We start from the raw sequence: 22,902 nt of genomic DNA, 5'->3' as shown, positions 1-22,902 counted from the left end.
AATTTACATTTCAAAAATTAAAATTTTCATCTTTAAAAAGTCGCAATGGGACTTTGATACAAAATACATTTTCTTTTGACTCAAGCATTTATAAATATGCTTTACAATGATAAATACAATTACATCAAATGACCAAATGTATATTATGAAGACCGACCATAGTTACAAATTCAACATTCATGTTCCTGCACTAATTCACCATTCTGCATTCTTTTTGAATTTATGTGTATCAAAACATATATTATATAAAAAATGCTCTTGGAATGTTTTGCTTCAAGAGTCTTAAAAATTGGCGCTTTGCTTTTGGTCCCAACAACTTTTGATGTGACCCTCTATTACTTTATTTCCATAGACAATTTTCTTTTCTTAACAAGAATTTTTGTATTATAAAAGGCCATGGTCTAACCGTCTCACGGTGTAATACAATCATGGAGAAAAAAAATTTAGCCATCCTCCAAAATTTCCAAGTTTGGACTCCAAAACCCCTATAGAATGCTCAACCAAATTCTATAAACATTAACATGACAAGATTATATCCAAACCGTTTTATCATTCCTAATTTGAATGTTGAGTGTTGAATGCTGCAGATTTGAATGTCGAGGATTTGAAGTCTCTGTGTGCTGTGGATCTGATTGCCCTAACGTCAACTGCCGCTACTAGTGTTTGCTGAAACTTTCCAGAGCACTGCTTGTGTTAAAATTGGCAACTAGGGCCAAACTCCATGTGGGTCATCTTATTAATGGAAGCTGATATTTTTCTTGGATCCCTCTCATTGAGAGGTGTAGGATTGATCTAAAGATCATCCGATTCCGATAAGTATTCATGGAGATATGAATTTATTTGTGTTATGGGACAATTCGTCAAGGTCGGCCAACAACCAAATAACCCCCTCTTGTGCTCTACGTTTTAGTATAAATAGAATAGGACTTTAAGTCATTTGACACTCACTCTTGTGATCTCTCTTCATCCTGTTTTGGGTTTGATGAAGATGAGATCTAGAGGGAGTGCCCTAGGATATACGCTGCCCTAAGATAACATGCCCTATATCTAAATGCAGTCATGGGAGAATAGGCTCTACGTTGCTCTGATGGAGAAGCCTAATGCAGCCATGGAAGAAGCCCTTTTGTTATCATGAAGAAATGCCTACGTTGGCATGGAAATAGAGTCTACACTGCCCTAATGAAGATCAAGCTTCAGCGATGGAGAAACTTATACGCTGCCCTAAATTACAGTCACGGAGAAGCCCTAGACGCAGTGAAGGAAGGAGCCTAATTGAGACCTATACGCTGTCCTAAAAGGGATCTAACCACTGTACAAAAGAGCCCTAATCCACTGATCAAAGGGGTCTCCTTATACGCAGTCAATGAAGTTATCTAGCCACAGTTAAAGGAGATGCCTAGCTGCAGTTTGATAAGAGATCTATCAGCTATCTAAGGGGAACATTTATACGCTACAAAAGAAGTTCTTAAGAACCCTATCTGCAGTCCTAGGAGGATACATCAAGCCGCAGTTCATGCGCTAGCCACAGTTGGGATGTGCCGTATCCACTATTTGGAGGAAGGCTCTAATCCGCAGTTGGGGAAGCCTGATCCGCAGCTAAGAAGAGCTCAAATCTGCTGTCCAAGGAGGAGCCCTAATCTGCTGTCAAGCCGCTGTAAAGTGCAGCCATAATCCGCAGCATATGAAGGACAAATGTAGCTGTTTGTGCAGCCCTTAATCTCAGCTAGTCAATGAAGCCCTAGCCGCAACAAGAGGAGCCCTCATCATAGCGTATAGAAGTCTAGATGGACAGCGTTGATATCTTTGTATGTTGTTGGTAACAACAAGATAAATAAGGCAGTCTTACGTAACTATAGCCTAGCTGCTCTGCTAGGTTGCAAGCCATAGCAAGCAGCTAAGGCTGATATGCAGCAAAGTGGATGTTGTATGTTAAGAGCATCATAAGTATTGCAACAGCATGATGTGAATAGTATAGCAACAAGGTATTGCAACATCATGATGATGATGATAGATTGCAGTATGCCTTGAGTGTATGATTGGGTGTAACACAATGACAGGTGCGACTGATAATGAAGTGCAGCATAGCAGTGATTGAGTGCAGATCTGTGATGGTGCAACATTGAGTGCAGATCAACGATGAGTACAACATTGGGTGCAGATCTGTGATAAGAGCAGCTCAATGATTGGAGAAGCACAATGACAGGAGCATCAACATGAAGTGCATAGCATGGTTTTTAAGGTCCAGCACTATGATGATAAGTGCAGCATGGTGTAGCACGGTGAGGTGCAGCAAGTGGACGAGATGCAACACTATGATAGGTGAAGGAGTCACCTTGGAGAATCAGTTGAAGCAACATGTCTTCAACTAATCTCATGTAGATATAGAAAGTCAATGTGTTGACTTCTATTGTAAATGTACTATCTCTCTCTCTCTCTCTCTGTTGAACTATTGAAGAACATAGAAGAAGAATTGATCAAGGGTTTCCCCACATTGGGGTTTGTCCCTGGCTAGCACCACATCTTGTGTCCTCTTGTCTTGGCTTGTCTTCTGTGATTTATGTTTATGTTCTATCTGCAGTTTACTTTAATGCTGATGTGATTGCTAATCTGGAAAAGATATTGAACTAACTATGAAAATTGAAATAAATTGCTCTAAGCATATAACATACCTAAAATTAACATGGTATCAGAGCTGAGGTGAAGACAAAGCCCAAGCAAGAGTGAAAGAGCAATCACCGAAGACAGTTGGGAAAGTACAAAAGGATCAATGGATTCCTCATCCCTCTTCAAATTCACCGAGGGTGAAGTCGAAGCAGAGAATATTATCAAAATGATCGAGCGGAAGCTTCTAATAGCCTTAAGATCACTTCAATAGGAAGTCCAAATCTAAGGGTGGAAGGAAAGGCAGATGCATTGGTTGTAATAAGTTCAGCCATTATGCGAAGGAGTGTCCGAATGGCAGAGACACATCTCTTGATGAAGATAACAATCATTCCAGGGACATCTTCAATGGTCAGAGGAATGATAAGTAATGCGAGTCATCAAGGAAACGACCGACTCTTCAGAGAAAGCAAGGAACCCCAGGTATGAAGAATCAAATGTTGTTTTTGATAAGATAAAGAAGCGCTATCTTGTATCGGCCCTCTCCTTCAGATTCTTTGGGAATCTGGCTTATTGATTGCAGTGCTTCAAGGAAATCCATTGAATAGAAGGGTGCTCTCTCTCTAATTTGGTAGAGATGGAAAAATTTGTGGGATTATACTTGGAGCTGTTGCCACCTCTCCTGGAAAGGGTGTTACCCCTCAATTGAATGAGGGTAACTCGATTCATTTACAAGAATCTCTTTTATGTACCTGATTGCAAGAAGAACTTGGTGTCCATTTCAGCAATGGAAGTCAAAGGTTTCAGGGTGGCATTCATCGATGGAAAGGTACGTATTTGAAAATAGAATTTTCAAAGATGCTTTTTGAGTTCAGGGTTGGCGTTTGTATCAAGTTGCAAGATGGTCCATTGGGGACCATGTCAGTTGTCACATCTCATCTATAGCACCGGAGGTCTACTTATTATGGGGCGCTACCCGATGTGAGTTAGATGGTGACAGGGATGCCTGAATTCAAAAGGAGCATGAAGGTACATGTCTGAGATGTACCGAAGGAAAATATTACAAGGGGACCATTCCCGTCATATAGCAGGTCCACAAGTTTGGAACAACTCGAGGAGTTTGAGATTCATGATCGAGAATCTCATGTATACAGGTGGAAGAAAGCCCTCTATGGCTTGAAGCAAAACACCCCGGGCATAGTATGAGAGGATTGATAACTTTCTGATGAAGCTGAGATTCACTAGGAGTGAAACCAATCCAAACCATTACCCGAAGGTTGTGGATGATAGACCTCTCATATCGGCACCTTATGAGGACGACCTATTTCTGACAGGTGCAGACCCTCTCGTTTGCAGAAGTAAGAGGGAGTTGGATTCTGGATGTGGAATGATAAACTGCAAGCCTGTGACTACCTCGAGGATCTTAACTTTCAGAATTTATATGGTGATGATGCCGGACCAGATTTGGGAAATGCCTCTAAGTTTCATAAACTCATTCGCGTTGATGTTCTTGGTGAACTTCCGTTTGGACATATGTTTTTCAGTTAGCATGGTGAGCTATATTTGGTTGAGCCTCACTGGATTGGTGCCAAATATCTTCTAAGATATCTTCGGGGCACAATCTCTTATGGATTGAGATACACTGCCGAAAATATGAAACTGCATGATATTCGAATGCTGATTGGGCAAGCAATGTGGAGGATCACTAGAGCACTTCTCAGTGCTGGTTCTCTTTGGATTCTGCTTCGATATCGTGGATGAGTAGGAAGCAAAAGTTAGTTGCTATAAGCACCACCGAGACCGAATACATAGCTACGAGTATGATCTCGTGTGAAGTTGCCTGGTTGTGGAAGCTCATCAGTGAGCTGTTTGTACACATGATGAATACCATTGTGATTCTTTGTGTCAACCAGGGGAGGATTTGATTATTGAGAAATCTCGTATTCAATGATTGCTCCAGCAGATAGACATCAAATACTACCTTATCTGGGATATGGTAAGTCGATGGGCGAGGAAGCTCCATTGCATTTAGATTGATGTATAGGTCGCATACACTTTGTCAAAGCCTCGGGAAAGGTCAAATCTATGACTTTCCTGAACGACTTGGAGTCGTTGAGAGACCTTCTTATAAGGGTCTTGCATGTTGCATGCATTGAGCTTTGGGAGCTCTGGGGGGCTTGGGGTACTTACTGGAGCAACATACGACCACAGGGCGATTCACCCTCCCCTGGTGGTGCACTATGTACAAGATGATTAGTTCTCTTGTGGGCCAGGATGATTAGTTCTCCGTGGCAACTATGGAACAGGATGATTAGTTCTCCTGTGGGCCAGGATGATTCGTTCTCCGTGGCGACTATGGAACAGGATGATTAGTTCTCCTGTGGCCAGGATGATTAGTTCTCCGTGGCATCCATTGGACAAGATGATTCGTTCTCCTGTGGACAAGATGATTAGTTCTCCTGTCAAGGCATCCTACCCATGCAGTATGGGACTCATGGGAAGTACCTCTCATATGATCAATGAGCAGGGAAATGAGGTTAGGGACCATAGTAGTACTATTGATGGACGCATCGTTGTATCTACCGTACTCCCTATGCTAGGATGACCTCCATTGATCTAGGATCAGTATGAGTGATTTGAGACACTCTCTTGAGATATTGATCTGGGATCAATAAAAATGACTTCGGGTCAGTAAGAGTGATGTGACACACTCTCTTCAGATGAAACTGACTTCGGGTCAGTAGAGAATGGTATGAGACATTCTCGATCAATTCTTCTTCTTCATGGTTCAGCAGGGCAGAGCAAAGCAGAGCAGTGCAGGGCACTGATGGCAGAGATAGTACAGTGGGACACATGGATTAGCGGATGGAGTTCTCCCTAGTCGAGAGGGAGTATTAAAATTGGGATCAATAAAAATGAATTCGGGTCAGAAAGAGTGATGTGACACACTCTTTCAAATGAAATTAATTTCGGGTCAATAGAGAATGATACGAGAATTCTCGATCAATTCTTCTTCTTCATGGTTCAGCAGAGCAGAGCAGAGCAAAGCAAAGCAGAGCAGAGCATAGCAGAGTAAAGCAGAGCTCAGCAAAGCATAGCAGTGTAGGGCACTGATGGCAGAGATAGTACAGTCGGACATATGGATTAACGGATGGAGTTCTCCCTAGTTGAGAGGGAGTGTTAAAATTGGGAACTAGGGCCAAACTCCATGTGGGTCATCTTATTAATGGAAGCTGATATTTTTCTTGGATCCTTCTCATCGAGAGGTGTAGGATTGATCTAAAGATCATCCGATTCCGATAAGTATTCATGGAGATATGAAGTTATTTGTGTTATGGACAATTCGTCAAGGTCGGCCAGCAACCAAATAACCCCCTCTTTTGCTCTACGTTTTAGTATAAATAGAAGATGACTTTAAGTCATTTGACACTCACTCATTCTTGTGATCTCTCTTCATCTTGTTTTGGGTTTGATGAAGATGAGATCTAGAGGGAGTGCCCTAGGATATACGCTACCCTAAGATAACATGCCCTAGATCTAAATGCAGTCATGGGAGAATAGGCTCTACGTTGCTCTAATGGAGAAGCCTAATGCAGCCATGGAAGAAGCCCTTCTGTTATCATGAAGAAACGCCTACGCTGGCATGGAAATAAAGTCTACGCTGCCCTAATGAAGATCAAGCTTCAGCCATGGAGAAACTTATACGCTGCCCTAAATTACAGTCACGGAGAAGCCCTAGACGCAGTGAAGGAAGGAGCCTAATTGAGACCTATACGCTATCCTAAAAGGGTTCTAACCACTGTACAGAAGAGCCCTAATCCGCTGATCAAAGGAGTCTCCTTATACGCAGTCAATGAAGTTATCTAGCCACAGGTAAAGGAGATGCCTAGCCGCAGTTTGATAAGAGATCTATCAGCTGTCTAAGGGAACATCTATACGCTACAAAAGAAGTCCTTAAGAACCCTAGCCGCAGTCCTAGGAGGATACATCAAGCCGCAGTTCATGCCCTAGCCATAGTTGGGATGTGCCCTATCCACTGTTTGGAGGAAGGCTCTAATCCGCAGTTGAGGAAGCCTGATCCGCAGCTAAGAAGAGCTCAAATCTGCTATCCAAGGAGGAGCCCTAATCTGCTGTCAAGCCGCTGTAAAGTGTAGCCATAATCCGCAACATATGTAGGACAAATGTAGTTGTTTGTGCAGCCCTTATCTCAGCTAGTTAATGAAGCCCTAGCCGCAGTAAGAGGAGCCCTCATCATAGCGTATAGAAGTCTAGATGGACATCGTTGATATCTTTGTATGTTGTTGGTAACAACAAGATAAATAAGGCAATCTTAAGTAACTATAGCCTAGCTGCTCTGCTAGGCTGCAAGCCATAGTAAGCAGCTAAGGCTGATATGCAGCAAAGTGGATGTTGTATGTTAAGAGCATCATAAGTATTGCAGCAGCATGATGTGAGTAGTATAGCAACAAGGTATTGCAGCATGATGATGATGATATATTGCAGTATGCCTTGAGTGTATGATTGGGTGTAACACAGTGATAGGCGCAACTGATGATGAAGTGCAACATAGCAGTTATTGAGCGTAGATCTGTGATGGTGCAGCATTGAGTGCAGATCAACGATGAGTACAATATTGGGTGCAGATCCGTGATAAGAGCAGCTCAATGATTGGAGCAACATAGTGACAGGAGCAACACCATGAAGTGCATAGCATGGTCTTTAAGGTCCAGCACTGTGATGATAAGTGCAACATGGTGCAGCACAGTGAGGTGCAGCAAGTGGACGAGATGCAACACTATGATAGGTGAAGGAGTCACCTTGGAGAATCAGTTGAAGCAGCATGTCTTCAACTGATCTCATGTAGATATAGAAAGTCAATGTGTTGACTTCTGTTGTAAATGTACTATCTCTCTCTCTCTCTCTGTTGAATTATTGAAGAACATAGAAGAAGAATTAATCAAGGGTTTCCCCACATTGGGGTTTGTCCCTGGCTAGCGCCACATCTTGTGTCCTCTTGTCTTGGCTTGTCTTCTGCGATTTATATTTATGTTCTATTTGCAGTTTACTTTAATGCTAATGTGATTGCTAACTTGGAAAAGGTATTGAGCTAACTGTGAAAATTGAAATAAATTGCTCTAAGCATAGAACATACCTAAAATTAACAGCTTGGGTCACTAGGTATGTAATTCCATACCCATTTTTCTTTATTCTTTCTACTGTTTGGTTCTCTCATTCACACTAAAAACAATCAGTAGCATACACTATAAAAACTCAGAAGCAAACAAGATTCAAAGAAGCAATAGAACTGGATTTACTGTGATCACCAGGAAAGGTAATGTGCTGTGCGGGATAAATTTTACACACTAGAAAGCGCCGGGCTATGTGTAGTGAATCTTATAAGGAAGGTATAAGGAGGAGGTTGAGATCTGCGTTAGAATGTGGGCCCTAGGCACCTTGATGGAGGCACAATTTTTCGCGAGACTCGGTTTGGCACCTTTGTATTTTTGTTTTGGTGGGTCTGTCTGCTTGAGTGGCGGTAGGCTGTTGGAGCTCTGCAGGGACTATAATACCTTAGAAATAGATGTTGGACAACATGTTGTTGGATGCAGGGAACAGGAAATGTGAGTGTCAGTGATAGGAAAAACGACAGGCAAAATTTTGGTGGAGTGGGAAAGAGGAACAACGACAGGGATAATGAATAGGAACCTGGATAGGAACAAGGAAAGGGTCGGTGAACAAGAACATCAACAATGTTAGTTATTTATTTTACTACTCAACTTCAGTCTCTAATGTGTTCCCTTTTCTAAGGCGACAAAAATGCATTCAAGCATGACAACAGGGCAAGAAATTTAAGGACCTGTGGAAACAAATGATCTAGTACAAGTGAAAATTGCTTCATCAACCAAAGCAAGGAAGTGGGTTTGGGTCAATGCCAAATAGTTTTGGGGCATTTTAAAGCAAAGACTAGCCTGTCTAAAATGGGAGCAAACAAGGAAAAAACGGTCCCAAAGGAAAAGTATTTTGGCCCTTCATAATAAGCAATATTCAAACAAGTCCCCTTTGCAAGCACGTGGCAAAAACAGGCCCAGACGAAAAGTCATTGATGATTTTGCCTTCTATAGCCCCACATCCACATCTCTCACCTGGTCATTCGATCTTTATATGCAAGCATTGTTAAGTGCAAAGAGGAGGTTGGAGGTTTTAGAAGTTAAAGAGTAGGAAAGAGATCATAAAATTCATGTGATAACAACTGCAAATCAGTCTTTAGCAGAAAGCAATAAAGTTTTGAAGGAGCAAGTGGCATTGCTACAAGAAGCTCTCTTAATAGGGAAGACAAAATGACAACGCATGAAGATTGATGTGCAAAACATGAAGAAATATGTATTGGAAAGTAAAGAGATGGTGAATTTGAAATCATCCCAGGATAAAGGGAAAATGGTTGCTCAGATAGACAACCATGAAGTGAAAGCGTGAGAAGAATGGAAAGGAGGTTTCACAAAAGTTTCCAAAACTTGGGCACAAGCTATTAGCATTTCTGCTAATAGGGGAGAAGTAGCAAACATTCTGGCTCACAACGTGCGAGATAGAGAAAGCAAGGAAAGGCAAGATAGAGCAATAAACATAATTATTAAAGGGGTGAAAGATTATGGGAAAAATGAATGTACTCTTGACCTTGCAAGGGACTTCTTAAAAGACAAGCTACTTTGGCAAGGGAAAATATGCCAAGCGTGGAGGGTGGGTAAGATTAGCGGTGAGAGAGCTAGGCCCATAAAAATCATCATGCCTAGCATGCGTGATAAACATATCATTCTAAGTAAGAAGCAACTCTTAAGGGGCTCTTACTTTTTTCTAGATGAAGATTTATCTATAAGACAACAAGAGGAAAGGAGGGAGGAAATGTCAAAGGTTAGGGCAACAAAGGACGAGGGCAAGAGAGCATGGATATATAAAGGTAAAGCTATGATTGTCCATTTTGGACTTCATTCTAGAACAGAGCAACAAGATGGTAACAAAGAAGAGGCAACAAATTCTTTAGTAGGAAGCCATGCAACAAGGTCTGTATGGGCAAGCAGGGATAAAGACTCAACTGTGAGTCTTGTATGTTCGAACAAATAACAGTCAAGTCATACCTAGGTTTCCTTAAGTTTAGTTTGTTGGAATTGCAAAGGTTACCCATGGAGATGAGAACCTGGGTTAGGGCCCATTGCAAAAGATAGAGACATAATTTGTCCCATAGAAACACATGAACATGAAGGGTGCAAGACACCTTTGTTTGAAGGGTAGTGTAAGCTGATAGTGTGGAACAATGTAGCAAGGAATGGCAAAGGACACAGGGGGTATCATGGTATTAGTGAGGGGAAACGAAGATCGTTTCATTCAGCTAGAAAAAGAAGACTCAAATAAACAATTCATTTGGTTTAAAATATCAGAAAATGGAAATCACATTAGAATTGCAACATGTTATTTTGTGCCGCATGTTTCAAAAACATACAAAAGTAGAGGGCTTCACCACAAAGACCCGTTTGCAGCCTTAAAAGGAGATATTGCAACTTATTCTCAGTGAGGTGAAGTCCTTATAGTGGATGATTTCAATGTTGTAAAGAAGATGGCGACCCTATCTAGCTTATAGAAGAGAGTAATCATTAGTGGGAAAGCATTTCAGAGGACAACAAGGGCTGCAATCTCTTTGGTGAACAATTTTTTACTCTATGTGGGACTTTCAATTTAGTCATTTGTAATGGTTTGACTAGATGGGTGAAGTCTGGTAGTTTCACTTGCACTACATACAATGGACCAAGTGTAGTAGATTATGTAATTTTCTTGCATGGTTTGTGTGAGAAAATGGAGGAAGTTTTGATTGGAGAACAACTTTGGGATTTAAAATAGGATCACAAGCCAATTTACTTAAGTTTCTCTTGGACTGGAAAGAAGCAGTTAAGGTCAAAAACTTAGTGTGTTCAACAAAATCTCCCAAAGGGAAAAATTCTTTTTACCCCAAAAAATTGTAATACCTTCAAAAAAACGCTAAAGAGGCTCTTCGAGAAGGAGAAAATTCCAATCCATGGCCTTCATAGTCACGAATTAACACATTTAATTCAAAGCGCACTTGCAGAGTGCAAAAGAGCAAACAATAAGAATTTTGAAACAAATTTCTTTCCGGTTAATGCTTGGTTTGATGAGGAATGCAAAAATGCAAGGAGAATGTTTGAAAGAGTCAAGCAAGGATAACATAAACCTCAAAACTTACAAGCAAATGTTAAGAAAGAAAAAAGCTGATTTCATGGTCTCAAGGAGGGAAGAACTAATCTTCCTTTGAAAAAATAACCCCAAATTATTTTGGAAGGAGCTCCAACCAAGAAAGATGCAAACTGAAAATAGTATTATAGCTTCTCAATGGTTTGATTATGCAAGACAACTTTATGAGTAGGATCCCAAGGTTGACCCTCCTCCCTTGGTCAACATTGCTACTAAGCTCTTCATGGTGCAAGAGGTAGAGATGGATATCAAGAAGTTGGGTGTTGGAAAAGCAAAAAACTTAGTTGAACTCCAAGCAAAGTATCTAAAGTGGGGCTTAAAACTTCTTGCACCTCACATTACAAAACTTTTCAACAATATCATGCAACAGGGGTTCCCCACAGATTGGACAACTAGTCTGGCAATACCTCTTTTCAAGAGTGGTGACGCCAATAATCCCTCCAATGATAAACCCCTTGTTTGCAAAGTTATTTGGAAGCATGCTAGAAAATAAAATCAGCAAGTGGGTGAAAGAAAGATATAAACATGCTAAAGGGCAAGCAGGTTTCAGACCTAAACATTCCACAATTGATCATGGTATAAATTTAATGCACATCATTGAAAAGTTTTGGGAGAAAAAGGAAGAAGCCTTTTGTTGCTTTGTTTATTTCAGAAAAGCCTTTGACAGGATCCCTAGGGATAAGCTTTGGCACAAAATGTAGGGACTTGGGGTTCCTAGGCATCTTAGAGCAATTGTGCATAGGCTGTATGAAGAGGTGAAAGTCAAAATTAGAACTTCAATAGGCATCTCCGAAGTTTTAGAACTGATATCGGGGTTAAGCAAGGATGCCCATTGTCTCCTACCCTTTTTGGTTTATATATTGACAAACTTGAAGAGTGTTTAAATTCACAAGAGGGTGATGGTGTCCATTTGGGCGAGTCTGTTATAAGGCTTCTTTTGTATGCAGATGACCTTATTCTGATTGCTAAATCTGCTCTTCGTTTGTAAGAGCACTTACTTTCCCTTGAGCATTTTTGTAGTAGGGTGGGGATGCAAGTCAATATCAGCAAGACAAAAGTGGTGGATTTCTCTAGCAAAAGAAAACATAACCAACATAAGTTCTAATTTGAAGGCAACACTCTTGAAGAAGTTGCAGATTTCAAATTCCTTAGAATTGACTTCAAGAGAAATCTAAGTTGGGAAGGCTGCAGAAAGAAAAGAACTTTTGGGGGTTGAAAATCATTTTATGCTTTTCAAAATAGGTGTAGAGAGGCAGAGTTATGGAATTGGAAGACCACTCAAACTCTTTTTGGGCTTTTAGTGATTCCGGTGATTCTCTACGTTTGTGAACTTTGGGGCAATAGTACATCTGACATATAGTGGAAACAAATTGAGAAAATTCAAAAGCTCTTGATTACTAACAAGTTCAAAATAAAAAGTGCAGTTCCTTATGATATCTTGTTAAGTGAAATGGGGGTTGCTCCTATTGAAGCAATTGCTATGCTGCAAGTCATAAGATATTTAAAAAAAATTGACCAAATGGAAGAGGGCAGATGGCCTAAGGTTGTTTTCAATGACATATTGTGCAAAAGAAAGTAGACTTGGACGTGGCAAAATAACAATGGTTTGGTAAATGGGGTATTTACTTGAACATGTGTCCCAAAAACAATAAAGAGATAAAGACTTTTGTTATGGATAAGTTTCACAAGCCTACTTGGGATAAGGAGATAGGGAGAAAGAAAAAGTTCTATATTGAAGAGTTTAATCACACTCATAATCATCAACAAAAAGTGTAAATAGGGGCCAATATTTCTTGGGGAGCCAAAATTCTTATTGCTCAGTTAAGGATTAATTCTCATAAACTATTTTGTGAAAGAGGGCTTTGGAAAAGGCCAAAAGAAGTGTGGGAAGAAAGAGTATGTATTTTTTGCTCTTCTGGAAAACTAGAGATAGAAAAACATCTCATTATAGAATGCAAGACCTTCAAAGACAATAGGGATAGTTATGCAGATATTCTGGTAGCTAGCTCTTGGGATAATTTATTCAGTGAGGGGTTTGTCGAGAAGCTGGGAGCGCTTATTGTGAGGCTTCACAGGAAAAGGGCTAAATATAGGAACCAAATGGCGAAACAATCTGTCCCATAGGGTATCTTTAGCCTTGTGGATATTAAAAATAATTTCTTTCTTTCTTTCCGAACAAACTAACCCAAAAGTAGCACAAACTTGCAATACTTACTAACTTAAAAGTAAAGACAAATAAGTTGGTCCATGAAGGATTCGTTCAGTAGTGAAGCCCATAGATCTTGACATGCTGATATAATTTGCATGATGTGGTTCTGCTTTTGTTGTTGTTAAATTTATCCTCTTTAACACCCAACGTCCCAAATAAGTTGGTCCATGAAGGACCCCTTTAGTAGTGAAGCCCATCGATCTCTACATGCCAATATAATTTGCATGATGTGGTTCTAATTTTGTTGCTAATTTTTTTTTTCTTTAATACCCAGAGTCTCAAATCACATCACCCCTCCAAGGAGACCAACAAGCTGAGCGGATTTACCCTAAGAGCTTGCTGATGATGGACAAAGGAGCCTTGAAATGTTGTCAACCTTCGGATTTTCCTAGTCAATTTAGTTTTCCAAGGCACCTATCATTTTGAATTTGCATGTATTATTTCATTCATTGCTCCATCTACTTCAAATCTCGAATTTGAACCTTAGGATGGACCAACTATTTGTCTCTTCCCTGAGTCTCCACAAATAGATTCTCCTCCCACATTTCATGGCATTACTCCATTCTAGACATGATTTAACCACATCATGTTGCACTTTTGCAATTCCCCTTTCATGCCCTCTCAAATGCCTCTTTATCTCAGAGGGATAACACATTACACATCTATAGTTTTTACATTGTGCCATTCAAGCTTCCATCAAAGAGAGCCAAGTATAAGGCCTTTATCCTATCAAACATGTCCGCAGTGACTCCACTCCCCCTTCCTATGAGCAAAGACAACCATAGTGGCCCCAAATTACGCTGCTGTGCGTCTGGAAGTAATTTTGGCATATACATGATTTTAACATCCTGAAAGCATCTTCAAGTGGGAAATTCTTCCTTTTGATCAAATTCATTGTGGTTTTCTTATTTCAGAGCTACTTGTTACGTTTGTTGATAATGACTTCTAGGTCAACTTTCAGTGAAATCACTACATTCTAAGTCATTAGGTTGGGCGGACTTAAAGCAAAAAAATTGAAATTTGCCGAATTTTAAAAAAGAAAATGGAATAAATTCGTTTGAGTTTGGCCAATCTAAATATGAATTCCAAAGTGAACGTGAATCCAAACTTATTTGACATCAAATTCATTTAAATTTGATTTAATTCATTAGAATTCAACATTACATTCCTCTAGTTTAAAAAAAATTTAAAATAAAAGAAACCCTTAGACGACTACCATGTAGATCTATATTTTCCTATTCCGGAGTCTGTGTATAGTGTTCTTCCTCATCTGGTGCCACATTCATTTCCTTCAAATATTTGTGTATGGTATAACTCAGTGGTTCTGCCCACCCAATGTCGCATTTGTTTCCTCCAACCTCCAGGCTCCATGCTTTATGTTTGAGGCTTTAGGTTTGAGGTGTTAACATGGACCAACCAAACCACAATCAATGTCTATAAAAAAATCCCCAATGTCCCTCCCATCCTTCCATTATATTCCATTATTTGTATGGAAAAACACATAACGTTCTCATAATTCAATCTCAATTCGTGATTTTTTTTTGTGTTGAGAGGTGCTCTACAACCCAGTATAGGGGGGATGTGTAGGTGTTACATGTTAGATGTTAGACATTAGATATAAACATTTTTTAAATTCAATTTTTTTATATTGTAATTTTGTTGCACTGAGAGGGGATATGTGTAAGTGCTAGATGTTAGATATAAACATTTTTTAAAATCAATTTTTTTATATTGTAATTTTGTTTTTATTAAAAAATTATGAACAATTTTTTAGCTAAAAGAAAATCATAATATACATATCACATTAAAACATATAAAATATAAATAGTAGTTATGAATTAAAATCCATTTTACTATATAAATTAAAATAATGATTTTGTAACCATATTTAAATTTTGGTAATAAGCACATAAAAATATAATACTTACAATATAACAAGGTTCTTAACCATGAATATTCACCGACAATTTATCATGGATATTATTAACTTTTAAATGAGCTTTGTTCCAATATCATGGGCCAATACCATGACTTATCAACACCACACGCCCAAAAACCATAACTTATTTCAAAATCAAAATATTTTATAAATATTTTATTTTAATTTTATTTTATAAATTTTTTTAAATTAAAACTTATTACTTACAATAAACTTACAAAATTCTTAACCATGGATGTTCACCTCATTTTACCATGGATAATATTAACTTGTAAATAGGAAGAGTACCATGGCTTAACAATACCACTTACCGAAAAACGAATTCATTTCTAAATTAAAATATTTTATAAATATTTTATTTTAATTTTATTTTATAACATTTTAAAAATTAAATCTAAAAGCAAAAAGGTATGGGACAGATGTTGTAGTGGTGTAAATGTTTGTGAACATTTACATGTGGGCTCAATTAAAAAATAATGAAAGGTTCAAAGCAATTGCTTGGAGCGGCGCTCTTTAATTGAGTATGTAGAGATATTGTAATGTCTTGTAAACATTTTGGCTCTGTCAAAGTAAAACTACCCTAGATCCATCTTAACTGTGGATCTACCAAGCGCGGAGAGGGATTAAATCTCTTTTCACTCTAAAAGAGGTTTGCATATCAAGAGATTTGATTTCTCTTGACGCTTCGTAGATCCGTAGTTAAGATGAATCCAGGCTGGTTTAATTTCCCCCTTTAAATAGGCTATATTCCACATGAATACCATGGGTTCTCAATACCATGGGCCATTTTTATTTTTATTATTATTTTATTTTTTAGGGTTATTTTTATTTTTTTATTTTATTTTGATCGAGTTTAAACGTTTATATTACATTACGTTAATATTTTTATTTAATTTAATTTTATTTTTATGTAATTTGACTTAGCCAAAATGTTAAACATTAAATTACAACATCTCTACCATATTGGGCTAGAGAGTGCCTCTCGGCACAATAAAAATAAAAAATTAATAATGATAATAATCAACAAAACATTTTGACTTGGACAAACTACATAAAACTAAAAAAAATAAAAAATATTAATAATTAATAACTATAATAATAATAAAACCAACTTAGATTCATCTTAACTCCGGATTTACCAAGTGCTGAAAGGGATCAAATCCCTTTTCACTTTAAAAGAGGTTTTCATCTCAAAATATTTGATCTCTCTCGGCACTTGGTAGAACCAGAGTTAAGATAAATCTACGCTGGTTATATCTACACTCATGTAGAAGTTTATGGGTTTACATTGGTAACAAATAATTTCTTCTCAAAATCAAGAAGATAATGTGAAATAATGTGAATAAATAAGGATATACTTTACCATGCCATTCCAACTTGAATAAACAATCTCTCCGAAACATTATTCTTTCTTTCACTTTTATGAGGGGTTTTTACATGTTAAATTTTGAGTAAAATGATGTGTTTTTGAAAATTATATTTAATCTTATATGCCATTTTCATTTCTATCATATATTTTTAATTAATATATAAGATTCTATTACATATGTTTATTTATTTCCAAATTTATCGGATGTCAAATTTTATCACGAAAATTAACACTGTCCAATTTTGGTCTGGTCAAACTTCAAGGTCACTGAACTTGAATTTGAACTTAATGATGAACACTCTTGCAGTAGGTGCCCCTATGCTCGTGTACGTCAGTGATTAGGTTCCAGCATACTTGATAGTCATTTTCTAGTAGAGTGCATGTAAAGTTCATTTGATTTTATTCCCTTATATTCCTATATTAATCCTTATGTAATTATGATGACCTTTGGAAATTTGAAATTATAAAAGTATATTTAATTTTTCGGTATTTTCTTAAAAAAAACTCCATGCAATGATGCAGGGATTGATGCCGACACAGAAGCAACTGCAACAGGCTGGAATGCAGTGGCTGATTAAGGAGATAAATGTAAGCGTAATGTTTGGTACACCTTTACACTATATATATATTATTTTTTTCTTCAATTTTCAATGTTATGCAATGATATCCGCTGTGTTACCATCTTCCAAGATTAACAAGATATGTGCAAACTGTGAAACACGGTGCCTAGACAAACGAAAATTTAAGATGATTTCCATTTAGATCTTGTTATGACAAGTCTGGGGTTGTTGCTCTTGCTCATCTAAATTCATAAAGGCCAATTTTCCCTGGGTAAACCTTGTCCCCATAGGAAACAAGTTTAGGATGTTTTCTGGCTTTTGAGACGTCAGCCTTCTATCTTCTTTAACACAATCCACAAGGGTTTGAACAAATGATCTTTTCTGGTGGAATAATATCAGTTGTAGGGACAAATGCCCTATTTAGTTCTGGTGTGTGTGTGTACATATGAAAAATATGCACCGGCTACTACCTACATGACTATCTCCTTTATGATTAAAGTACCCATCTTTATTAGGAGGTCAAAAATGTCAAATTGCAGGATAAGGAACAGCAACGTCTGTAATATGTATAATGGCAAATTATTAGTGTGCCAGTTGCTGTTAGATAAAAACTTATGTAATTTTTGAGCTGAATCAATAAAAGGTCTAGTTATTGCTCATTTTGTATTCGGCATATGGGTCTTGGATTCCATCACTGTTTGTTGACAAGTTTCGAGGGCAGTGTTCTGTGATACATATTTGTTCAGATGTTTGGTGTATGGGAAAGTTCTCTATGTTTTCTCTTACTTCTTGTCAATTCATCTGCAGGCTGCTGGGGGACTTCTTTATGTTGCCCAAGCACTGAATTTGCGTGTGGGTCGCCGCCCAGCTGGTTTCTGGTAAGTCTAATGCTTGTAATTTAATACGGTAAAATATTGTATTAATCACAAAACTGTAAGCTTATCTATTGTCTTATTGGGTCATTAAGGTTGTTTTTGGGCAATTGTTATTATCTTGAAGAATAATTATAAAACAACTATTAATAAGGAAACTTGAATTAAAGTAAAATGCTTAGAAAAGGCCCCAGATCCTTTTCTCTATTCCTTCATCCTTTAAATAGTTTTGGCTTCCCACTATGTTGAAAGAAGTTGTCATTAATGTCAAAACCAAGCAAAGGTGAGCCTCCAAGGAATCAGAAGTACTTAACCCCACCAAGGTCCTAGGAATGATGTCAAAACCAATGTTTTAAAACTTCGACTTGGACTCTGAACCGGTCGAGGGTCGACTCCGACTCCGACTCCGACTTGGTATTGACTCAGCCTAGTTGATTTCAATGACTCGGGCTTTGTGAAAAATACATTAATTTATTATTTTTATTTTTATTTTTATAAAAAAATAATTGTAAAGGTTTTCATTCATGTTTCCAAACAAAAAGCATTAGAATATAGAGAGAAGAAAACATATGATCAAAAGTAGGCTCATGAATATATCCATTATATCAAAATGGCACCAGTGCACTGTCCAATACATGTAATATATAGAGATCAGAACAAAAACACATAACCAAGGAGGCTCTAAATGGCCTCTACAACAGAAGTAAAATATCACTAGTCACTAGTCACTACTGGCTACTACTAGAGAAGCCAACATCTTCTGGCTTAGAGTCTGAATCAGATTCAGATGGGAAAACCCATGGCTCCTCCTCCTCATCATGATCTCCAACTGCAACTGTAGAAGTAGTAGCACTAGCAGGTGCAACGACTGCACACTGAGATAGACGAGCTATGCGCTTGCATCGTGGCTGAGTAGAGGAAGTGCCTGCAACTGGAGGACTTGGGGCTGGGCCTGGTACAAGTGGATTTGCATTTAAATGAACATTATGTCCAACTAGTGCCTCCATCTGTAAATCCAAATCAAGACCAATATCCTCATCAAAATCAAACTCTGCTGGATGACTCTCCACTACCCAATCTGATGTTGGATCAATATCTTCCAACACAATGGGATCTGTATCAAGTCTTTTGTTCAGCGATTTGTTGCATCTTAACCGAAGGTTGTATTGGACATAGACTAGATCATTTAACCGTTTTTGTTCCAAACGGTTTCTCTTCTTCATGTGAATCCTCTCAAGGACAGACCAATTGTGCTCACACCCAGAAGCATTGCAAGTTTCACAAAAAATATGGATTGCAAACTTCTGCAATTGAGGACAATGGCTACCAAATACCTCCCACCATTTTGCTGCAAAAAACATAGTTGTGTAATGAGTTAGCTCAATAAATTATATCCAATTTTCAAATTATAAATAATTTAACAAAATAAGAATTTGAAAATTGAAATTGTTTGTTTACCTGGCTCATCTGCTTCCCTTGCAATTCTTGCTAGGTTCTTGCCTAAGGTACCTGTGGCTTTGCTGAAAGCCTAAAACAAATGATTTGTCGGTGTATCTCCAGCTGGTCACTCTCCTTAGGGACCATGTAGTCAAGGTAGTCAATCAATCCATCTCTAACCTCCCCAGTCAAAGCTTTTGCCCCAGAGCTTTATAATGATACCCTGGGTTCAAAAAAAACCCAACTGCATGTATAGGGCGCTGGAGTTGATTGTTCCATTTTTGATCAATGATTTCCCAAATGGGCCCATACTTAGCCACTCTATCCTTATATGCTGCCTTTATTTGCTACTTTGCTTGATCCATGGCCTCATAAATGAAGCCAATAGCCAATCTTTCCCCATTCACCAACCACAACACCTTAACTAGCGGTTCAATGACCTTCACAATATCTGTTGCCTTTTTCCAAAATATTTCTTCATTAATTTTCTTTCTCACATCATTGCGATCTGGTTTGCGAGACCATTGACATTCACTCCATTCATCACTGGAAAACACCCTTTGCAAGTTTCTATGTTGGGAAAGCATAGATTAAAAATAATTAATATTTTTAATGGGTTCTGTTGTCGCGCGGATTGGCACGACAACGCTCAGACCGGGGGCTGTCACTCTTATCGCCGATCCCTCTGTTTAAGCCTGTCTCCCGCGGCTAAGGGGGGTAGTCCCTGTGAGATGATGAGACCAACTGTCGACCAGTTGGTTGGGAGACACGAGACACGATTAAAATAAGCACTAAAATGAATTGATTAATTTAGCAGACTAGTGCCTTAAAAATTGTTATTACAATGATTACTTGTTAGATGATTATAGAAACATAAACCGTGAACAGCAATCATTTGTCATCAGCTAAATCACAATGCTCTTAGAATGACCAAAACGATATCCAGCAACTGAAAATTTAAAAAAAGATGAATGCTTTAAACCACCACGAGTCATAAACCATTAACCAGATATCATATTCGTATCTCGACTTGAAAATTTTAGATCTCAGTGTGAAAGATATAACATGAAAACAACTGAATCTGGCAAAAATAATTTTCCACAAAATTTTTATTTTTCATAGTCTAAAAAATGAAAACTAGAAATTATCCTAAAATTATAAAACTAAACCTAAATTAATTTAAATGAATCCTTTTTTATTTATTTATATATATATATATATTTATTTTTTTTTTTTATTTTCATAACAAAATTTAAAACCTAATTAAAATCTAATTAAAATCTAATGTACGTAACTATGCAAAATTATAAATCAAATAGCCTAAATCTAAAAAAAAAACAAAAAAAAAAATCAAACGAAAAAGGAAACGAAATCTAAATCTTAAACAAAATAAATGATATTTAAACTAATCTAAACGAATAATAAAACTTCGACTATGTAAAAACTATTCTAAAATCCAAAATTTATTAAAAGATTTTTTCAAACATTTTAAACGTAAGTTCAATGCCCAAAATTTTTTAAATATGCTGAAATCCCTTCGAAAATTTTGTGAAGGGTAACGAAACGTCAAGGGTTTACCTGCGATGAAAGCCTGAGCAGGGAAAAAACGGAAACGCAGTTTGAAAATCACCTGAGGTATGTCGAATCGAAATCAGATCCTCTTACCGCATTAACTTTTTTGATCGTGAATTGCAGTGACAATTTCGTGTGGAAATACTCGATCCAGCAGCCAATTTCTTCTAAACGAAATGCTTGGTCCGATGCTTTGCTGTCAACGATGCTCAGAAATCGACCCTTCTCACCGTCGGCAGTGGCAACGAATTTTAACGCAGGTGCCTGAAGAAATATACCCAGGAGATCCACGACCAGGCCACGCAAATGCTTCGATCACTGAAGAATTTCTGCTGAAAAAAATTCGACTGGGCTCGGATTTTCCAAGGAACTCTAGCCGTCAGCTGAAACTCGCATTTTAATGCTTATCAGTCGAATGGTAACCCCCGTGCCTGGCTAACGTATAACCTCTGAGCATCTAACAATTGCAGAAGATTGACGTGGTGGAATAGGCAGAACGAGAGTTACGCTGGCCCGTAAAATTTTCTGATGAGTGGCGGTGCAAGCCAGAACTCTGATTTTAAAAAAAAAAATTGCACAGATATATGAACGATGTGCTACAGGATGGCTCAAAAGCAAACTGGTCGGACAACGTATGTCAAAGATATTTTTCCTTTCTTTGATGCCTGCCAAAAATGATGAAATCACCCAAAAAAGAATAATATGTACATAAAACCAAAATCAAAACCCTAATGAAGACTGCATAAAGCAAAAAATATGAAACCCTAGATCAACTAATTTAATGTACAGATTTGGCCCCTTAACAACCAGATTTCAGCAATAGGCACAGAAATATTTTAGAGAAATAAAGATTTTCAGATTTTCACTGTGAAGAACTTCAGAAAATCTCTCATGCAAATTAAAAAATAAACTGAATGATAGACCCAGGATCAAATCCAACTGGGCTCAGCAAAAAATGCTCGCGGGAGTTGGCTGGTTCAGCCGAGAACTTCCCCGAACGCCCACAAATTTCCTTCAGGAAGGGTTTTCTGCACAGCTCGAAACAACCATCAGTAAAGAGGGCAAAAATGCTGCTAGATCTCAAAAAGTAATGGAGATACCTGCCATTACTTCAGAAACCCTAACAGCACCCAAACCCCAGCATGTGAACAAGATACCTGTGCCCACAATACTCTACAAAAAAGCTATTATTAATTGCTGAAAAGAAAATATGCAGAAAATTAAACAATCTCACAGCATTTCAAGAGAGTAACACCAGCAAGATATGGACCCCAAAGTCTTCTTTTATTAACCAGAAACAGATTTACAAGAGAGCTTCTTCAGTATCAGACTCACAGATCTTCCCATTGATCTGAACTGACCCCTAGCACCCTACTTAAAGGAAATGACTCCAACGGCTAGTTTGAGTGATCCATGCTGAAATGATCTTGACCGTTGATGAGGATCAAGACATCTCTTGATCTCATCCGTCGATTTATTAAAAAATAATATTTTGCATGCATTCACTTAAAATATTATTATTTTATTAGTTAGGGTTTTTGCTCTATTTTTTAATTTTTTATTATTTTTAATTTTTAATTTTTTTTAATTTTTATTAATTTTATTATTTTATTATTTTATTATTTTTTATTCATTTTTTGATTTCTTAATTCATTTTAAAATGGATCATCGAACTAAGCCTTCGGAAACATCACCTAGGACCTAGGACTTAGGACTCATGAGGGGATTTGAAACATTTTCAACCCTCAAGACACATTTCATGATGACTTTTTACAATTTACATCTCAAGGGGACAAACCCACTTAATACAGACCCTCACAAATCACCCAGTTCTGCGACACAACTATAATCTAGCAGATCAACACACTAGGATTCTCCTAAAGTTCTAATGACAAAATCCATCCCGGCTTTGGGGTCAGGTTTGAAGGAAAACTCTGCCGATCCATGGATCGGTGAGACGAAAAACCTTCCGGGATGTAGATTACCACTAGAAAGTTAGGTCCACCTAGGCAATTCACATACACGACTCATGTCTGCTAAGATTATTTACAATTCATACATGCAGACTGGGTTTACAACCAAAATGA

At 37.9% G+C, this 22,902-nt stretch overlaps 1 protein-coding gene across 5 annotated transcripts in view; it reads left to right on the top strand.

The window, feature by feature from the left end:
• LOC149150943 (uncharacterized) overlaps positions 1-22,902 on the top strand; it is a 305,135-nt gene that overhangs the window by 98,573 nt on the left and 183,660 nt on the right. For all 5 annotated transcript variants that reach the window (XR_016262992.1, XM_089441070.1, XM_089441068.1 and 2 more), the window contains exons 4-5: positions 16,897-16,962; positions 17,742-17,812. Coding sequence is in view for 4 of the 5 variants with exons in the window: in XM_089441070.1 (XP_089297196.1) it covers positions 16,897-16,962; positions 17,742-17,812 (137 nt within the window). In the remaining variant the exon portion in view is untranslated. The remainder of the gene's footprint in view (positions 1-16,896; positions 16,963-17,741; positions 17,813-22,902) is intronic.

Source organism: Pinus tabuliformis, chromosome 9, assembly GCF_031772625.1.
Source record: "Pinus tabuliformis cultivar Carrire ecotype Pingquan chromosome 9, CPIR1, whole genome shotgun sequence".
Lineage (NCBI taxonomy): Eukaryota > Viridiplantae > Streptophyta > Pinopsida > Pinales > Pinaceae > Pinus > Pinus tabuliformis.
Note: the sequence above shows the minus strand (reverse complement) of the source record. Positions and strands in the feature narration are given on the sequence as shown.